The 16707-nt window shown below is 35.5% G+C and overlaps 1 protein-coding gene across 6 annotated transcripts in view; it reads right to left on the bottom strand.

Annotated features, from left to right (window-relative positions):
* NEBL (nebulette) overlaps positions 1 to 16707 on the bottom strand; it is a 339975-nt gene that overhangs the window by 65971 nt on the left and 257297 nt on the right. For 4 of the 6 annotated variants that reach the window (XM_045857677.1, XM_045857674.1, XM_045857678.1 and 1 more), the window contains exons 6-10: positions 15440 to 15541; positions 14341 to 14442; positions 7024 to 7137; positions 5277 to 5378; positions 1300 to 1404 (exon numbers count right to left, since the gene is read on the bottom strand). The exons of 1 other annotated variant lie outside the window; for it this stretch is intronic. In XM_045857677.1, the coding sequence (XP_045713633.1) occupies positions 1300 to 1404; positions 5277 to 5378; positions 7024 to 7137; positions 14341 to 14442; positions 15440 to 15541 (525 nt within the window). The remainder of the gene's footprint in view (positions 1 to 1299; positions 1405 to 5276; positions 5379 to 7023; positions 7138 to 14340; positions 14443 to 15439; positions 15542 to 16707) is intronic. One more of the 6 variants, XM_045857676.1, reaches the window with a different exon arrangement.

Raw genomic sequence — 16707 nt, 5'->3', positions numbered from 1 at the left:
AGGACTTGGGGGGCTGCAGCAAAAGGGGGTGATGGACCCTCGCTCCTTGGCTCTGACATAGCCTGAGTTCTCAGCGTCTGGAAGAAAATCTCCTTATCTCTCAGTTGCCTTAGTTCCCTTGCTCCACCTAAGCCTGAAACAATGACAGGGTGGTGCAGCTCGGTACTGAGAAGTGCGGATTCCCCGGGGTGATCAGGCCTAAGAAAGAATATGTAAATTACTGTGAAACCTTCTTTGTTTAGAATGCTCTCAGTTGAATGAGAAGGGTCTTAGGAGGAAGTTAGTTTGTTCCTCAGTCTTACAGCTCTTTGACCCCCAACTCAATAGACCGGCAGAGTTCTTTGTTTTCTATAGTTCCTTACTTCCCCCTAATGAATACTGTACTTTACCTGAATTATTATGCAGAATGAGCCCAATAAAAGCAGGTATGGACTGTAAATCGGCGCACTCCCCACTAGGGGGGGTGGCCATTTCGACCCTACTTCCCCACAGAAACTAGTTTGTCTCTGTGCATGTGTGTTTTTTCTCGCGTATTGTCGAGCCATCCACAGTGTCCCGTGGTCACTGCTGGCCGGTGACCCACGCGCAACATTTGTGGGAAAAATAAAATGAAAATAAGAATGGAAAGAAAAAAATGTCTATCTCTAGACCTTAAAGGAGAGCCATTTGTGTATTTTTTTTGAAGGCGGATGTCAAATCATTATCAAATTTATGTTCCACAGGATACATTTAAAAGAATGATGCAAATTTTGATTTAATAGATGTTGGAAAGATATATTTTGAAATTATTGAAACAGAACAAAAAATATATAGATATCAAATTTAAAGTGTGCAAAGGAGGAAAACAATTTTTAAAAATTTGTTTTATGGAGTACACAGAATTTCACAGTTCACAGAAACAATGCAGAGTACACTGGCAAAATAGTTTTCCCATTTTCATAACACAATTGAACTGTGAAATTATAATAAACATGATGCCTGGAAAATTAATATTGTAGCACAAAATGACAAGTCAGTACACCACAAAAATTAAAATCATCATGAGATTTGATCATCATTTAATTGACTCATATACTGTAAGTTTTAAATTGTGTGAAGTTACTAGTATCTTATAAGATACCGTTACACTGGAACATGGTCTAAGTTTCCCCCATTCAATAAATATTAAGAGAATAGTGTTTGAGATTTTCAGAAGCAACACTGACTTTCTCAGGGTGCATGTGCTTTTCAGTAGCTTCACACTCTAGGTCAGGTGCAGGCAGTGAGAGGTTGCAGGGTACAGGCAGCGAGGGCGCGTACCTGACTCTGGAGAGTGGCATTGCCTTTGTGGTGCACGTGTTCTGCAGCATCGGCATCAAAATGGTACATTCCTTTGTTTTCCTCGAAAAGTTTTCTGTACTCTCGCTAAAACAGGGAACATGGAAATTTCAAATTCACAATCAAAGAGTCTCATTAGAGCAACTAATACTTAGGAATGCAAAGTGAACAAAAACAAGCCAACAAGAGCTGCAAAGTTCCTGTCTGCAGTCGGCTGGTATTTCTATCAGTGAGATAAACTGAGAACACAAGACAGACCAGCTCTAAGTGGCCAGTGTGAGCAGCATATGAAACATTCAAAAGAAGCAGAGGACAATTAGCTGTAAATGCAACATAAAAGACAATCGCAACACAGGGAAGTGGCGATGGAAAAGCCAGGCACAGGACAACAGCGTATGGCCAAGGTGAGCAAAATGTAGGCAATTTGTCCTTCCCTTATCCTAGAACAGGTAGGTAAGTGTGTAACAGTGTCTCCAAGAAGAGGAAAATTGGAGGCAGAAAGAAGAAAGTTGTATCCAAGGGCTCAGTCATGAGGGAGACGAATGGTCATAAGGAAACTGAGAGAGTGAGACACGACCCAACTAATTTTTCTAAAAGGAGAGGTGAGAAGTCTGGGAGAAACACTGAGAAATCTGGGTAGAGATGGTTGAAATTTTAGGTAAAGAAATTGGATTAAGGCTATTTACACATACAGACAAAAAGGTGAATATGGAAGAGACCAGAATGGTTAAGAATGCCAAATTTGGCAAGTATAATAGGTTTTTAAGTAAAATAGTCAACAGTAAAACAAAAATTACTTTATAATTTTGATAATTGGATATTGGACACTTGGTTATTCTGCCATATTTGGAAGAGACTTTTACAGGTAAACAGTAATTCTCAGAGACTCGAGACTGCAGAGAATCTGCTGCTGGTTGCTCATTAGGCAACAAGGATTTCAGTGACAATGGCCACTTTGTGCAGAGTGGAGGGAGAAGTGAGCAGCACTGGAAAGGGAGCAGGAAAGACCTGCCACAGAGAAACCGACACTGGGTCTCAGCAGACGTCCAGATGTCTGAGCGTAAAACAGGAAGAAGCCCCAGTGCTGAGGATGGACAGGATGCACAGGGGAACCGCCATTCCACGGAGACCCAGCAACGGTCCCCAGAGGCACGTTCAGGCGATTGGAGTGCTGTGTCCCCCACAACTCTAACCAGAATGGAGTGCAGACAAAGGCCCCAGAAAGTTCACGACAATGTTCACATACTACACTTTGACTGAAGAGAACAAGTTCTAAATTTTGGCTCCTCTGTTAATTTAAAAAAAAGAAAGAAAATTTCTAAGGATAAAACCATACTTAGAGACTTTATAATTTGATTAGAAGTTATTTTATAATATATGTTCATAAAATAATCATGACTTGAACATAACAAGCTAAAACATATTCCATACTGAGTTAAAATCTGGAACTAATAAAGTCTAAGATATTACATCTGAAATAATAATATCCTGAGAAAAGGTCAATAAATACTATCCCCAAAACAATAATCTATTATGGTTAGAGAATTTCTCAGAAACTCCAATGTTAAAAAAATAAAGTAAAATAAGAAAACAAAATCATTTGAATTAAGATCTGCAAAAGAACTTTTAATACTTGCTGTTCCTTATATAGTAGTCTCTGTTGCCTCCTAGTGGGAGTTATGCAGAGTAACACACAATATATATTTTTAATGTATGCAAAGTTATAAGAAAACTATAAGCTACTAAGAGCTCAATTTTCCAGGGGTAAATGTTCCCTCAAAAATTTAATTAGTATAGCTCACAAACTCACAAACAGTAATTTCACTCTACGCACTATGCATTAAAATTTTTAAAAATATGATTTACCAAAGACATTTAGAGGTCTTTAAAAACAGCCATGTATAACAAATTGACAACTAATTCTGGCAGAATATCTTTTTATTAAATATCTGTTATTCAATCTTTTAATAAAATTAAATTGTCTGTATAAATCTACAAAATTCCAATTTTCTGTACATTAATTTTTTAAAAAAAATTTAAAAGGAGGCAATTCTAAAGTACAATAAATTTGAGCCAGTATGTTATCAAACAACTTTAATAAAGAGATACCTCAGAGTAACTTATTTTGAGACTTAAACTTTCCCATGATGTGATCACTAAGTTGCAATTCTGCTATGAGGCAAAGTGTCTATAATCTAGGCAAAAGCATCACCTAACCAAAGATTTAAACTTTATAAATGGTACATAAAATAAATGTAATATATGACTTTGCTGGGTTTTCTCTGCTGAAAAGATGACAGAAACAACTTAAACTGTGATTTTTCACCATTATTACAAACTAAAGGTCAATATTCTTGAAAAGAAACACTGCCTATGAGTGGCATGCTTTCTTCCAGCTACCAAACTTTTAAATTAGCACCAAGATATTTTTATTGGCTTATTTACACACAAATCCTCATGTCCTAAGGAGATTTAACCCACGTGTGGATGAGGAACAGTCAAGGGCAAAATGCCAGTGCAAGGATCGAAACCAGACAATGGCCACAGATGAACAAAGCAGACCAGAGGATAGATACATACTGAGTGGAGAAGCCTACGTATGAGTCTTGAAGGAACACCTGAACCTGAGACAGAGGCACTCAAGGAGCAGAGGAGCATTTGCAGGGGTGCACGGGCAGGTGCTGGAGCAGCGGGACAGCAGGGTTAAGTCCTGGACGGAGCCTGATGCTGGGCCCGATGGCCCTCTCACTTTCCACTCTCTGCTCAACAGACTGTACAGAATGGTGGGCTGCTTTTCCTCCAAAGAACAGTGGGAAGAATTAATTATCTCATTTAGAACTCCTAACAGTATGAATTATTTATGTGTACAGTGTATCGCAAGAAGGACGGCAGCAGTGCCATGGAAAGGAGGGTCACAACGTAATGGACACAAGTTTCAATACATCAAAGCCAAGGGTATATATTTCAAACCGGCATCAAAGCTGAATCTCATTATTTGATAGTTTAGGAACCAGGTTTGGACTGGAGGTGTTTTACCCCACAATTATGGGCATACCTCCTAAAGACAACTCTCTTCACTTTTCCACATTACTTGCCCAACACATTTTCCATCTGATCTGTACCTGGCCCAAAGCAGGTGTTCAATAAATTTGGATAATTTTGAATGAATAGTTATTAAAATGGGCATAGAAATAACCTGAGGTCAAATTAGAGTTCATTACCACCATAGGGCATTCTGAAATGCAGGAAATGGAGGGACAGGTGAGCCAGAACATCAGTTATGAGCATCAACGACATCACTAAGTGTTTGAAACAGTGTCCAGAAGGTGAGTTCTAATGGAATGACCCACTCAGCAGTGTATTCGAACATTTTCAGCAGGACATAAAGAAATCACCCTCCCCACCTAGTAGCATTGAAGAAAACAGGAGAATCTTGCAAGACTAAAAGGATAGTGTTGATATAAACATTTTTAGCACTTATTTTAAGAGAAAATACAAATTAGACTAAGACAATTTTTTATATTACAGAGGCCTATCAAATACCAGACACTCTGCTCTGGCCTGCATAAAATAAAAGATCTCTGACTTAAGAGCCTGAACTTAGTTCTAAAGCCTTGAACCGGATACAGAAGAAGAAACTGAACCGGATACAGAAGAAGAAATGGAAAGAAGAAAGGCAGAATGGACATTCACCCAAACACTTTGAAGTGTAGTTGTTCAACAAGAAAGTTTGCATTTGAAAAATATTAAAAAGTTAGCAAAAAAAAAAAATCTTTTGTAAAGCAGCAGCTTTGGTGGGACGTAAGTGAGCAGTCTACTACTTTTCAACAAGTTAGTTATTCAGGGAGGATTGATGCCCAGGCACACCTACAGAAGCAGATGCGCCCAACAGCACTGCAGGCATAGTGGCTGGAGGGAGATGCACGGCAGCTACAGCCGCCAGAAGACAACCCACTTACTCCACTGAGCATTTTGCTGACTTTCAAAGCATGGTCTAAAAACAAGTTTGGGAGATCTGAAACTGGATCATGCATATTTTGGATGTCTTTCTTGTACTTCACCTAAGAAAATAATACGGAACAAAATGCTATCTAGGAGGAGGAAATATGCTTTGACATTATTGCCAATTATCAAGTTGAACACATCATGAAATACCAGTTAGTGGTAAATTGAAAGATGAATTTGCACATAACCACTAGATGGTGCTCATTCACTATTGAATGCATTTTAAAAAGTTATTTCTAGGAACTTGAAAATATTTTGATAATTACCTTTACTGTTTACATATCCAAAAAGGGTGATGTTAGCAGAATTGAGTAATTTAACAGGAATTCTGCTTTCAAAACAAAGGGAAATTACCAATGTATTTTGATTTCCTTTGTGGCAATCTGGGAACTTGTGGTATTTTTCATGCTATTGCCATATAGACTTTTTTTACCAACTGGTTTGGAAATATAATAATATCAGTAATTGTAATTATAAAACATTAATAACAGAAAGGACACTGAGCACTTAATATGTGCCAAACACTTTTCTAAACACTTCGTTATCTTTAGAAAAGTGTCAAATGCTTTTCTAAATGCTCCCTAACATCCCCTAGCAGGTAGGTACAATACTTTAAGTATCTCCCATTTTACAGATGAGGAAACTGAGACACAGAAAGATGAAGATATAATATTAAGAGAGAGAACAGGGTTCAAATCCAAGCAATCTGATTCTAAACCTTGTGTTTTTAGCACTGTGCTTTAGGTTCCTTCATGCATACTCCAACTGTTTGCTTTACATTTTTATCCACGCACCAAAAAAAAAAAGAGAGAGAGAGAGAGAAAGAAAGAAAAGAAGAGAAGAGAAAGAAACAGAAATCATTCTGATACTCCTAGTGATCCTAAACATTAGAAACACTCATTCCAATTTCTGGTGACAAACAAAAATTGGCTAATGAATACAAATATCAATACCTTCTAAAAAATAATAAAAGTAAGGTGTAAGTCCCAGGATGTGAGAGAAGTTGCAATCTTTAAATGACCTAACAAAGCGATAGTTCAACAATAATTCATCTTAGTACTTGAAAAGGTACTCTATACATCCTGCAACAACAGCAAAATGATCCATTTTTTCCATGTTTGTTTTTATGCTCTAATAATTCTAATAAAAATTTAAGGCATCTTTTCTTGTAAATTGAAACTTGGTTAGTTTTAAACACCTCAAATAAAAACAAATCTTGTGAAGAAGTATCACATCATTTAATAATGGGTAAGAAAGAAATTTTAAGTCATCATGGGTATGATACCTGAACATTTCTGTATGATGAACTACCATGTACCAGGCAGCATTGTACAATAAGCCTCATTTTGTGGGTATTGTTGTATAGTTCACTGTTGTCATAATCATTATATATGATATTATACAGTACATTTCTGCAAAACCATAACCTACTTGTACTCATGACCAGATATAATAGTTTTATTAGCAATATTACTCTTATTTATTAGCTAATTAGTAACCATTAATAGTAAATTACAATAATACATTTCTCTCAAAAAAAAAGCTTCTGGAAAATATACTTCAGTGTTTTCAACTAAAACTGCTGGAAAATTACATGATTTTGCTTAATTGCAATGTAGCCAATTCTGAGGAACCAAGAATCAAAAGATACTGAAAATTATTTTCTATGAATTACAAGTTATGAGACACAAAATAACTTACATTACTTGCCAGTTCAGTGGCAAGCTGACTTTGCTTAAAAGAAACACTTTCAAGGGGATTGTAGTGATGTTTCTTATCCTTCATTTCATTATCAAATTTTTCTTTGTATTTAATCTGTCATAAAAGAAGAAAACAGGATAAATTTAGTACCACATTAATTTTTAAGCTTTTGAAATAACACATTTGATTTGTAATTAGATAGATAAAAGCTACCCTAAAAACAAATGATAGCGAAGTTTAAAGTTCCTGATATTTTTTACCCATATAAAATTTAATTAGGCATAATTTTCTTTATTAAAAAAACAACCTCTACTTGAACATTGATCATAAATGCAATTAAGCATGAACTCAAATCCTATTAACAAGAATTATGCACTAAAATCTCAGGATTTTTAAATGTGACTTTTCTTTTCTGCATTCCTATAATCTATGATTAATTAGAAATTTAGACCATAAATGAATTAGTTTTCCACATTTAGAAAAGAGATCCTAAGCCCCAGAATTTGAATATTAATTTTCCTGAGGGAATTATTCCAAATACAGGACATGCTTTGTACCATGGTTTTTCTCATCATTTCCCATTTGTTCAAAAATTCATATTTAGGGACTACATTTTCTGAAGTGTACTAGGTCTAATTAATGTCATTTTTTGTTCCTCTGCTTTAATTCCACAGTTGTATTCAGCAGAAAAACTATTTCTAATGTTGATTCTAAATTATTTTTCTCCTTTTTTAAAAAGTAATCTTAAGGTAACCAAATAAAGGATTATCAAGTTATTCTATAAAACTGTATTTTTCTCCATAGATAGAGAAATATGTGAATATACCCTCTGATAACTAACTAGAATACAAAGTTCTTTACCAAAAACAAACAAATAAACAAAAAAACAAAAAACTAACCTCTCGAACCTCACACCCCCTTTGAGACCTGTAGCCAGGAAAAGATACACAGACTTCAAAAGCAAAAGTAGGCTGCTTTGCTCTCTTATATTTTTTTACAATATTATAATTTTTATATTTTGTTTTCTTGCATTCTCATAATGTACCTTTATTTATAAATATTAAGATTGTGCTTAAAGAAGTTTTTATTAAAAAGCAATTTGTGGGTGGCTATTTATTTATTTTCCCTATCTCTTTTTTTGGGGGGGGGTGGGGGTGAGGGGAGAATGGCTATTTAATTGAGTGTGTATTGGGTGATGGTCTCCCTCAGGAACATGTGTGTGGAAACTATGGGAGAGAGCTAGTGAAATTTTTGGTGGGAATACATTTGGAAAATATTTCAAGATGGTTTACAGGAGATATTTTCTCTCATGATTCCATCTGCTAATAATAACTTTCTGATATTCACATTACCTTATAAATTCATGCATAACCTCATTTATTCTAATTATTTGATGAGGTCTCTCAAACACAAGAAAAATTCTGATTTAAAAAAATTATTTTATGTCTGGAAATCAGAGATAGTATCACCAATGGAATAAATTTAGAGCTTGTTCACTATTTTCCACAGTAGCTGGCACCAAAGCAAAGGTTTTCCCTATCTGGTCCTTCCTTAAACACACAATTCCACTGCCTTTGCACACTCTACGCCCCTGTGCTAGGGAACTTTACAAGATATTTTAATTGGTGGTTTTGTCTCTCTCTAGCTTTTTAGTGCTGAAAGGCTGTTCACTGGACAATGATGGTGGGCTGTCTTAACTGACTTCTGTTTGAATGGAACTCCTGACTCAGCCAAACTCACCAACACACTCCACTTACTGAGTAGAACAGGCTGACTGCTGGCTATGGTGCCTTGAACTCTCTCTGCTGACAGCTATTGAACTAAACAACTGACCCTGCTGCGTACTATGGGTTTGCATCAGGCTTTCTTTCAGTTATTCGTATTCTCCACCCCAGGTACCATGAGTGTCTTGGTCATGTATTAGCTAAATGGCAAATATAGGTTTGTATAACCTTCGTGCTCACAGAGCCCAGTGTTCTGTCTTTGTGTGCCCTACCGTCCCAGCACGATTACCATAGGAGCAGAGGCAGCACTGAAGGGGGGTGTTACTTGGAAATAAACCTGACAAATTCTCATCTGTCATCAAACCTGGCACTCACTCTTCCCAAGTAAAGGTATATTTCTGAAAAGCAATAGTCAATCTAAGTTGTAATGATTCTTTCCTTCCTCTACTCATTAAACATTAAGCCTATGTTGAGTTCCTACTATGAGGCTGGGAACAGTGATGTGACCCAGACACACTCTGTGGAGACTGGAGTCAGTAATCTCTTTCAAAAGCAAATCTGATCGAATCACACACTTAAAAATGGCTTAGAAGTGAGCGCCAGCATTTCTGCCTCCTTTGGGTGTATTGTAATCTGGCTAAGAGTCAACTGAGTCTGTCCCTTATCCTGTTTATGCTAGTTGTACTTAATTCAATTTAATATTATGAACACTGGCAAATTTACTGTAAAAAGAGTATTTTTATTTCTATGAACACAGTTATTTCTCTGAAAGACTTCATGAAGGCAATTCCCTACAAAGAAACTGTTGTCAAATTATGAGTAATCAAGACAACCAGAAAAGTTGGCAGGGGGATATAAATAATCTAGAAGGTTCTAGAACTCAAATTAGCAATATATCTTTAACAAAATGTCTTTCAAAATGTAAATCATAGACAATGCAATGGGAGTATGATGTACAAGAAAAACAACACAAAACACCAAACAGAAGATTCATTTGCCAGGAAAAACACTTGTCACTACATCAAAAAGTTGGTGAATAAATGGACACACATGGCTTCTGTGTTAAAATAAAATGTTAAAATAGCTTTGTGATAGATTTTAATGAGAACTTTACATTTGAAGATTTCTACCATTGTTATGGATTAGGCTATACACCTTAAAATCTGAGTTTTAAAATGCTGTCTAACCTTCCCAGGTTATTTCTGTAGCGTGAGGTTAATTACTTAAAGAATATCTGTCATTTACGTCCTTATAATGAATGTAATAATGAGCAAAGTATTGTGAAATTTATCTTACTCTAACCTTCAGCACTCTGTGTGATTGATTCAAAGGTGCCTGAGAAAGAAAAATGCAAGAATATCCCTCATTAATTAACCACAAAGTAAAATTACTGCATTACATTCAAAAATGCCTTTGCCAGACACTGACACCCAACTATTTCTTTCATCTTTCTGTAAGGTTTGCACATAAGTAAACTAAGAAAATAGCCAAATGATTAAATGGCTTCTATCACCCACCTTCTGACTGGTTCACTCACAAATGATATATGGGCACCCAACATTCTCTCCTATTTTCAACCCACAATTCACACATCTGAGTGTCTACCTCTCTGTGCACTCTCGAATCTCCCAAGGGACCAAGGTAACACTTTCCTTTGATTATAACTGGTGACTCATATGTGGAACCAAGAATGTCCAGTTTCAAGACCACTTGAGACAGAAAAAGGTGTTCGGTGACTTTGCTATGGTTTTAAGACACAATGTCACCTCTTGCACCCAAAGCGGTTATTTCAGAAACAAATAAAAGTTATACCTACGACTGATTTTATTTAATTGATGAATACCATACCTAATCATCCTGATGTCTACCAAACTTTTTTCAAATAGAAGAGTTTAATTTAATATTTAACTCCTAGGTTTTATTTAAAAATTTTAACAGACTTAGCAGGGTGTTCAGAGGCCCACACTTGGAGAAACACCGGAACCATTAAACTACAAGGACATAAGTTAAACTAGTTCCTCGGTGCTGCGTCCAGACAGGGCAATGTTTCAACACACCCAAGACTGACGGACTCCTGCTCCCAGGAGTTCAATGCTTTCACCACAAGGGGAGCCAGGCTGCATGGCAACACCTACAGCTCAGATTCACAAGGAGTCAGAAAAGACAGAAATAAAGCAGATGCTGAACAAAAGCTTTTCATCATGGCTGTAGAAAAAGATGTTTGAAAAGAAATGGAGAATTTTATAACTATACCTTAATTACCAGTGGAAACAAAAAGGAAACAAACAGCACAGTGCCACATATCCATAGGCATCAGTTCCTTCTAATTCTGGATAAAACTGAACTAAATTTTGTCAAGCAAGAGAGTAAAATTTTTATGTAAAACTAACTATAATCAGTAACATTTTTAAGTCTGAATTTTAGACAAAATGTTATCTCTATTCTCATTTTCATAACAAACTAATATCTTACTGACTATACCAAATGTGGATGACCTAGCAAATCTGTTCAACTGGTCTTACATACTTATTGAACTCCTAATCTGTGCCATTTTATAATGGTGGATTAAGTGCATATAAACTGTCCTCATGGAGCCCACTGTGTGGTAAATGAAGTAGATACTTATAACACACATATATGTATGCATGAATACTACACTGTGTTAAGAACTATAAAGAAAAACAAATGAGAAAGTTATGGAGCTTAAATTGGCAAATCAAGGATGTGACATTTAAGCTAATACCTGGTTGTAAAGTTGGTGGACAGAGTACTTGCCAAGAAGGGAAAGTGACACATTCTCTGAATGAATGAATACCCCTTACAATTTAAAAACAGTGCTTATTTTTAAATTTTAACAGCAATCTAAAATGTAATTTTTCAGTTTAAAACACCTTATTGATAAATCAAATGAAATTTCAGAACAAATACTATTACAAATACAAAAGTGTTTCTTGATATTATAAAACTAAGAATCCTATTCATTATATAGGCAAATTTCAAGAAATAAATTAAGATAATATATGAATATATTAACAAATTAACCACTCTTACGAGAATTTTTTTAAGATGATGACTTCAACAGTTAATACACTTACGTTTGAGATACTTGTAAATACACCAATCTCTTTATCTTGGCACATAAAATTTACTTTGTTTTTTTACTGATTTTCTTTTAGTTACTTGACCATAATTTTATGTCCCTCCTAAATTTAAAAAAGGCCACATTACCACTACTGTACAAGTTAACATGGGAAGGATTTTGTACATATTTCCATTGTATTTTCTGGGTCCAATCCCACAGAGTTCAATTTTCAGGTAAAATGGGAAAATTCTGCCCCCTAGCTTTCTCCTCTTCTCATCAGACACGTGTCATTATTCCATGCCTGAGCACTGCCTCATCATCACCTTCTCTCTCTCAGGCCTTCGAGTGCTGTTTCGGTCTTTTATTCCTGCATCCTGCTCCTACTCTTCCTGCTTTCCTAAATCATTTCCTTCCTGTGTATGTATTTGCCTATGAGTGCTCCTGTATTCGTAATCTGTGAAAACGCATTTCTTACCTGAAAGTAGAGGCTACTTGAGAGACGACAGTTAAAATGGTGAGAAGTGGTACTGGGGACACCTTTTCTGAATTCATTTCTAAAAAGCTTCCCATGATTACATTCCAGAATCACTTTCTTTTTTAGAGCATATTGTTCTTACTCCAACCTGTAAGTGTGGCCTGTAGTCCAAATGAATAAAACACTGCCCACACAGCATTTGCAACTCTCTCCAAATGTATTTAGGACCTGCATCTCTTTGCTCCATCATCTTCCTCAAGTGTCAGACAGCTCACCTCTGTCATTCATGTTCCCAAACTTTATTTGGGGTCCTCCTGTGAGCACAGCTTTCTAAGTGCAGCTGAGCTCAAGTCCGCCTCCCACACAAACCTCTCTATGAACATGGCCCTCACAGATGTCCGGTCCACGCTCACAGAACAAGATGGGTGTAAACAACGTTCTGTTTTTACTTTGCTTCATTTCCATTTCTACAAATAAACATTCCACTCCAATATTTACTCTCCTCTTATATTTGCTCTTTTGTGAAGTGCCTATTCATCTCCTTTGCTCATTTTTCTACCAGGCTGTTGAGTCCAGTCCTTTTCTTTTTAATATGAAAGAACTTTTGTATACTCTAGGTATTAAAATGTTGTCACCATATGCATTACATATATTTTTCCAAATATTTGAAGACCACTGCTCTTCTTTTTATATTTAAAAAGCTATCCTCAGACACTTTCTTCTCAATATAAATTCTATCATGTTATGCTCTTCAGTTATATTTTACAGTTTTACTCATTTACATCTCTTCATTGGGAAGTATAATCAGGACATGTACAACTTGAGAAATGGATATTTTTGAATTTGAAAACACGTTAAAAAGAATGACTGTTTGGTACCATTACTGTTGACTTTGCAAATGTTATCCTTTTGCATCAAAAAAGTTTTAAACTTTTACATAGTCAAGTACATCTAACTATTCTTTTATAGCTTCTGCATCTCTGGTCTTATTTAAAAACAACTCTGTTATCCCTATTTGATATATATAGTCTCTGGGATTTTCTTTTTTAAGATGTTAAAGTTATTTTATTGTTTACATTCACATAGCTAATCCATCTGGAATTCATTTTTTATATGGCTTACGATTCAGCTCCAATTTTATTTCGACCCTGATGGATGGCCAGTTATGTCAGCACCATTTATTAACTAATCCAACTTTTTCCCACTGACTCGAACCAACCTTTTATCATATACTAAGTTTTTATACATATTGGAATTTATTTCAGGATTCCCTTTTCATCCTACTAATTATTTTATCTCTTACTATACCAATTCCATACTGATTTAATTTCAGAGGCTTTATATTATGGTATGGTAACTCATAAATTAAGTTCTCCTTCACTGGTCTTCATTTTCATACTCTGCAAGGCTATTCTTAGGCATTTCCTTTCCCTTCAAACTCTAAGATCATTTTATCCACATTAAAAAAAAACTTTGTTGGAATCTATTCAAAATTACATGACATTTATATATTAATTTGGGGGCAATTAAAATTTTTATCTATTGAGACTTTCAACCAAAAACATGCCATGTCTTTACACTTTTTCAGATCTTGTTTTATGCTCCTCAATATGACTTCAAAGTTTTCATTTTCATCACTCTTCTTTAGTTAATGATTAAAGCATTTAAAAATTACAACATTAATAACTTATTACTAGTTAATATGTGCATGTTTAATCTAGACAGATTAAAATCTAATTATTTGGTATAACTGCTGCTAAATTCTAGAAATCCTGAGAAATGTGACAATATGGCTAAACTCATCAAAAAAGGTTAGGATTTGAGCTGAGAGGAAACTTTGTTTTATGCTTAAATCGGACTGATTTTTTTCTTACTGGAATTTATAATTATTGCAATCCTATCTAAAATGGTTTCAGAAACATTATCTTTGCATATTCTTGCAATTCAAGATATTATCTAAAATGAAATATTTTCCTGTGCTGCTAGAAACAAAATCTCTGAATAAAATCATTGTGGAATCATCACAAGAGTCTTACTTGACTAGAAAGTTTAGAAGCTTCAACAGCATGTTCAAAATCTGGTCTTCCAATTACAGCCGGCTCTTTATTCATCGCTCCTTGCCCTTTCTTGTATTCTGCCTATAATGAATAAATGAGAGAATGTTAAATATTTCTACTTCCTAGCGAATAATCGTATTGACATTAGCCAAAATAAAATATAAAAGGCCCTCAGCCCATAAAACATATTCCCTTCGACTCACCAAATACTAAAATGCTGACCACTAAAGCAGGAATCAATTTTTATAATATGGCTATTTAAATAAACTCAACATTTTTGCAGTAAAATAATCACTAATTTTGAGTTGTGAATCCAATCATCATCATCATCACTGTGTTTATGTGTAAACACTAAAAAAATTCAGAAATGTACGGATAATTGAGACTCTGTCTTCTGCATAAAGATAGCTTTCAGGGCTTTGTTTAATCTTAGGAATTGATGTAGCCCTATTTGATTAACATGTAGTCGAAGTTAGAAAATAATTACTGATTATTAATTTTTCAGGTATGAATATCCTATGTTACTTAAACATTTGGTCCAGGTTGAGACATCATTTTAAACAAGGTATTAGGTATGTTAAAAAAATGATATTAATCAAGGAGGATGTCTTAGAGAAGGTAAGAAACAGCTATGATGTATAGGAAACCTACAAGAGTAAAAGTTGGCAGAGCAGAATCTGCAGAATTAACAGCAATGAGATAAGGACCAAACAACGTGAAGTTCCTTTGGACAGGGTGAGAGGTAAGAGATAAGTAATATGGGGTCAGATGACTGACAATCTCGGCTTTCAAGCTGGACATCTGAATGTTATCTTACACTCAAATAGTATTTACTGAACTAAAAGTCTGATAACACCAGCCATAGTCAGGTTGAGTCTGGGCAGCTTCTGTGTATACCCAAATAATTTACAGAGTCAAATGGATATGTCTGATATTAAAAAATTAATGTAATTCAGATCTAAAAATTGAGATGACTGACTTCACTCATTAAATTAACCACCCAACTACCAAAGCCATGCTTTGTTCCTGCAAAAATAAGGAGTCATTTCTGCTCAAGATAAGAAAGAGCAATTATTACATTGCTTATGATCTTGGAGAGTTGCGTAGCCATCTTGATGTCTGGTCTGTTGAGCTCTGCATTATACACGTGGGTGTCCTGCATATCTTTTCTATAAGAAATCTGATCAAAGAAATAGTTTTGATTAAAAAAATTAGTAATTTCATACAGTCACTAGCTTTAATGTCCATAACATTATTTATCCTTGTTGCAGTCACCTTAGAGAGCCAACTGACCACAAGTTGTTACATAATACAACATTTATTTGCAACATTTATTTTTTTTTTACTGTACCTATGCCTCACTAACATTATTACATATGAACTGAATTTATACAACATAAGAAATACAAGCCCAAGCCCTCGACACAAAACCAATCTTACATAATTTTATGTACACCACCCTAGTAAGCATGTCATTGTGTGGAAGTGTGTATGCGCATATTCACATAAATAATAACCTCATCAAGGGCTTTCACTTGCTCCTCATACGCTCTCTCCCCCAGTGGATACAGGATCAGCCCCAGCACATAAATACAGAAAACCCCTTCCAAGGGTGAGGGTGTGTGAGGAGGCTCTGTGACCCGCCAGCTCTCACCCTCCCAACCATGCCCTTCTCTCCCTTTTCTGACTGGACACTCCAAATGCCCCCATCTGGAAATCCTCATCATGAGTACTGATAGTTTTATAATCTAGCAAATATCATTGCAATGACTTGATTCTCCCAAAATAAAAGCGACTGTATTAAGGAATAATCATCTTCCAAATGCACATTTGACACTATTAAACCAAAGTGGAAAACAGAGATTATCAAAGAAAAATATGTATAAATTTTGCCAAATGTACTTCAGATGATAGCAGTCATTTAGTTTAATTCAACTGACGAACAGGAACAGACCAGAAGCAAACTACCGTCATGTCCAATGGTCAACATCTCACCATCAAGATAAGTCATGCGCTGAAAGAACATTCAGCTACACTCCAGATGCTGTCCTATTTGGCAATGTCCCCAAGTGCTGGTCAACTTGTCTATTCTAGTCTAGTCCACTGAAGTTATAATGCAAAGGGTATGGTAACAGCTTCAAATTGAAATTCATCTTGATTTTCTGAGGCACAGAAAGGTGGAACACAGAAACATACAACTAAACATCTGTACCAATGCACAATTAACAAATTTTGTACAAAACAAATATTTCTAATAATGCCTCCATAGTTCCTGCAACAACATCATCGTAGGTGCTTTTTAAAATTTAAATTTCTGAGGTCCATCCCCTTGGTAATGGGATCCAG

This window comes from Phyllostomus hastatus, unplaced genomic scaffold (assembly GCF_019186645.2).
Source record: "Phyllostomus hastatus isolate PE091 unplaced genomic scaffold, TTU_PhHast_1.1 phas_scaffold_1674, whole genome shotgun sequence".
Taxonomy (NCBI): Eukaryota; Metazoa; Chordata; class Mammalia; order Chiroptera; family Phyllostomidae; genus Phyllostomus; species Phyllostomus hastatus.
This window is presented reverse-complemented; position numbering and strand designations above follow the sequence as displayed.